Genomic DNA, 2,812 nt, shown 5'->3' with positions numbered 1-2,812 from the left:
TCCCAGTGCTATCCCAGTGCTCCCAGTGCTATCCCAGTGCAATCCCAGTGCTATCCGAGTGCAATCCCAGTGCCTCCCAGTGCGATCCCAGTGCCTCCCAGTGCGATCCCAGTGCTATCCCAGTGCTCCCAGTGCAATCCCAGTGCTGTCCCAGCGCTATCCCAGTGCTCCCAGTGCGATCCCAGCGCTCTCCCAGTGCTATCCCAGTGCTCCCAGTGCTATCCCAGTGCAATCCCAGTGCTATCCGAGTGCAATCCCAGTGCCTCCCAGTGCGATCCCAGTGCCTCCCAGTGCGATCCCAGTGCCTCCCAGTGCGATCCCAGTGCCTCCCAGTGCGATCCCAGTGCCTCCCAGTGCGATCCCAGTGCCTCCCAGTGCGATCCCAGTGCCTCCCAGTGCGATCCCAGTGCCTCCCAGTGCGATCCCAGTGCCTCCCAGTGCGATCCCAGTGCCTCCCAGTGCGATCCCAGTGCCTCCCAGTGCGATCCCAGTGCCTCCCAGTGCGATCCCAGTGCCTCCCAGTGCGATCCCAGTGCCTCCCAGTGCGATCCCAGTGCCTCCCAGTGCGATCCCAGTGCCTCCCAGTGCGATCCCAGTGCCTCCCAGTGCGATCCCAGTGCCTCCCAGTGCGATCCCAGTGCCTCCCAGTGCGATCCCAGTGCCTCCCAGTGCGATCCCAGTGCCTCCCAGTGCGATCCCAGTGCCTCCCAGTGCGATCCCAGTGCCTCCCAGTGCGATCCCAGTGCCTCCCAGTGCGATCCCAGTGCCTCCCAGTGCGATCCCAGTGCCTCCCAGTGCGATCCCAGTGCTATCCCAGTGCTCTCAGCGCTATCCCAGTGCTCTCCCCAGTGCGATCCCAGCGCTCTCCCAGTGCTATCCCAGTGCTCCCAGTGCTATCCCAGGGCTCCCAGTGCTTTCCCAGTGCTCCCAGTGCGCTCCCAGTGCTATCCCAGTGCTATCCCAGTGCTCCCAGTGCTCCTAGTGCTATCCCAGTGCGATCCCAGTGCGCTCCCAGTGCGATCCCAGTGCTCTCCCAGTGCTATCCCCGTGCTATCCCAGTGCTCCCAGTGCTATCCCAGGGCTCCCAGTGCTTTCCCAGTGCTCCCAGTGCGCTCCCAGTGCTATCCCAGTGCTATCCCAGTGCTCCCAGCGCTATCCCAGTGATATCCAGTGTCAGTGCTCCCAGAGCCGTCCCACTGCTGTCCCAGTTCTCCCAGCACTCTCAGTGCTATCCCAGTGCTATCCACTGTCCCAGTGCTGTCCCAGTGCTCCCTGAGCTGTCCCAGTGCCATCCCAGTCCTCTCACTGATGTCCCAGTACCTCACAATGCCGTCCCAGCGCTTTCCGTAGTATCCCAGTGCCTCCCAGTGCCACCCAGTGGTGTCTCAGTGCTTCACGGTGGCATCCCAGTACTTCTCAGTGGTGTCCCAGTGCCACCCAGTGGTGTCCCAGTGTTCCCACAGAGCCCCCAGTTTTCCAGCTCACCCTGCTCTGTTCCAGTCACCTGCAGAGCCCCTGCAGCCCCCAGCCACAGCCCAGTGCTTCACAAAGCCTCCCAGTACCGACCCAGTGCCTCCCAGGGACATCCCAGGGCCTTCCCGAATTTCCCAGTGCTGCCTCAGTGCTCCTAGAGACAGCCCAGTTCATCCCAGAGCTTCCCAGCACCATCCCAGTTTCTCACAGAGCTTCCCAGTACCGACCCAGTGCCTCCCAGGCACACCCAGAGCTTCCCAGAGTCTCCCAGTACCACCCTAGTGCTCCCAGGGACATCCCAGTGCATCCCAGAATGAGCCCAGTGCCACCCATGGACATCCCAGTGCCTCACAAAGCTTCCCAGTACTTTCCACGGATGGACCAGTGACATCCCAGAGCTTCCCAACACCGCTCAGTGTCTTCTAGGATTTCCCAGTACCACCCCAGTGGCCTCTAGAGACATTCCAGTGCCATCCATGGCTCACCCAGTGCCTCCCAGAGCCTTCCTGTAACACCCCAGTGCCCTCTGGGGACATCCCAGTGCCTCCCAGAGCTCCCTGGTACCACCCCAGTGCCTCCCAGAGCTTCCCAGTATCACCCCAGTGCCCTCTGGGGACATCCCAGTGCCTCCCAGAGCTCCCTGGTACCACCCCAGTGCCTCCCAGAGCTTCCCAGTATCACCCCAGTGCCCTCTGGGGACATCCCAGTGCCTCCCAGAGCTCCCTGGTACCACCCCAGTGCCTCCCAGAGCTTCCCAGTATCACCCCAGTGCCCTCTGGGGACATCCCAGTGCCTCCCAGAGCTCCCTGGTACCACCCCAGGGCCCCCCAGTCACACCCCAGTGCCCTCCGGGGACATCCCAGTGCCTCCCAGAGCTTCCCAGTACCACCCCAGTGCCCCCTAGGGACAGCCCAGTGCCTCCCAGAGCCCCCCAGCACTTGCTGGTGCCATCTGAAGGAGGAGACAGGAGTCAGAGCTGGAGGCACCGGGGTTTATTGGGGGGCGGGGGCCCCCCCAGGCCGGGGGCTGGCCCTAGAGCCCGTAGATGTTGTCCCTGTCCCTGCTGTCCCAGGCCACCAGCTCGTCCCGCGGGAACCAGAAGCCGATCTCCCGCTGGGCCGTCTCCACGGAGTCACTGGCATGGACCAGGTTCCTGTGAGGGGACAGGGATGGGGACAGTGCCACGGCCGAGGGCTCCCGCTGCCCGCGGCCCTACCTGGTGATGTGCACGCTGAGATCGCCTCGGATGGTCCCCACGGCGCCGCTGTCCCCAACCATGGCCCGCACACACCGCACCGCGTTGTAGCCCTCCCACACCTGCGGGACAGGACAGCTGAGC

At 63.8% G+C, this 2,812-nt stretch overlaps 1 protein-coding gene across 1 annotated transcript; it reads right to left on the bottom strand.

The window, feature by feature from the left end:
• Nucleotides 1–2,450: 2,450 nt before the first annotated feature.
• Nucleotides 2,451–2,805, bottom strand: LOC103620501 (nucleoside diphosphate kinase, mitochondrial; the record flags this gene model as incomplete). Its single annotated transcript, XM_017741241.1, has 2 exons — nucleotides 2,451–2,626; nucleotides 2,690–2,805. Coding segments are annotated over 2 exons (237 nt in total), but the record flags the coding sequence as incomplete, so codon positions are not given.
• Nucleotides 2,806–2,812: the final 7 nt, after the last annotated feature.

Source organism: Corvus brachyrhynchos, unplaced genomic scaffold, assembly GCF_000691975.1.
Source record: "Corvus brachyrhynchos isolate BGI_N302 unplaced genomic scaffold, ASM69197v1 scaffold58, whole genome shotgun sequence".
In the NCBI taxonomy this organism is placed as follows: domain Eukaryota; kingdom Metazoa; phylum Chordata; class Aves; order Passeriformes; family Corvidae; genus Corvus; species Corvus brachyrhynchos.
Note: the sequence above shows the minus strand (reverse complement) of the source record. Positions and strands in the feature narration are given on the sequence as shown.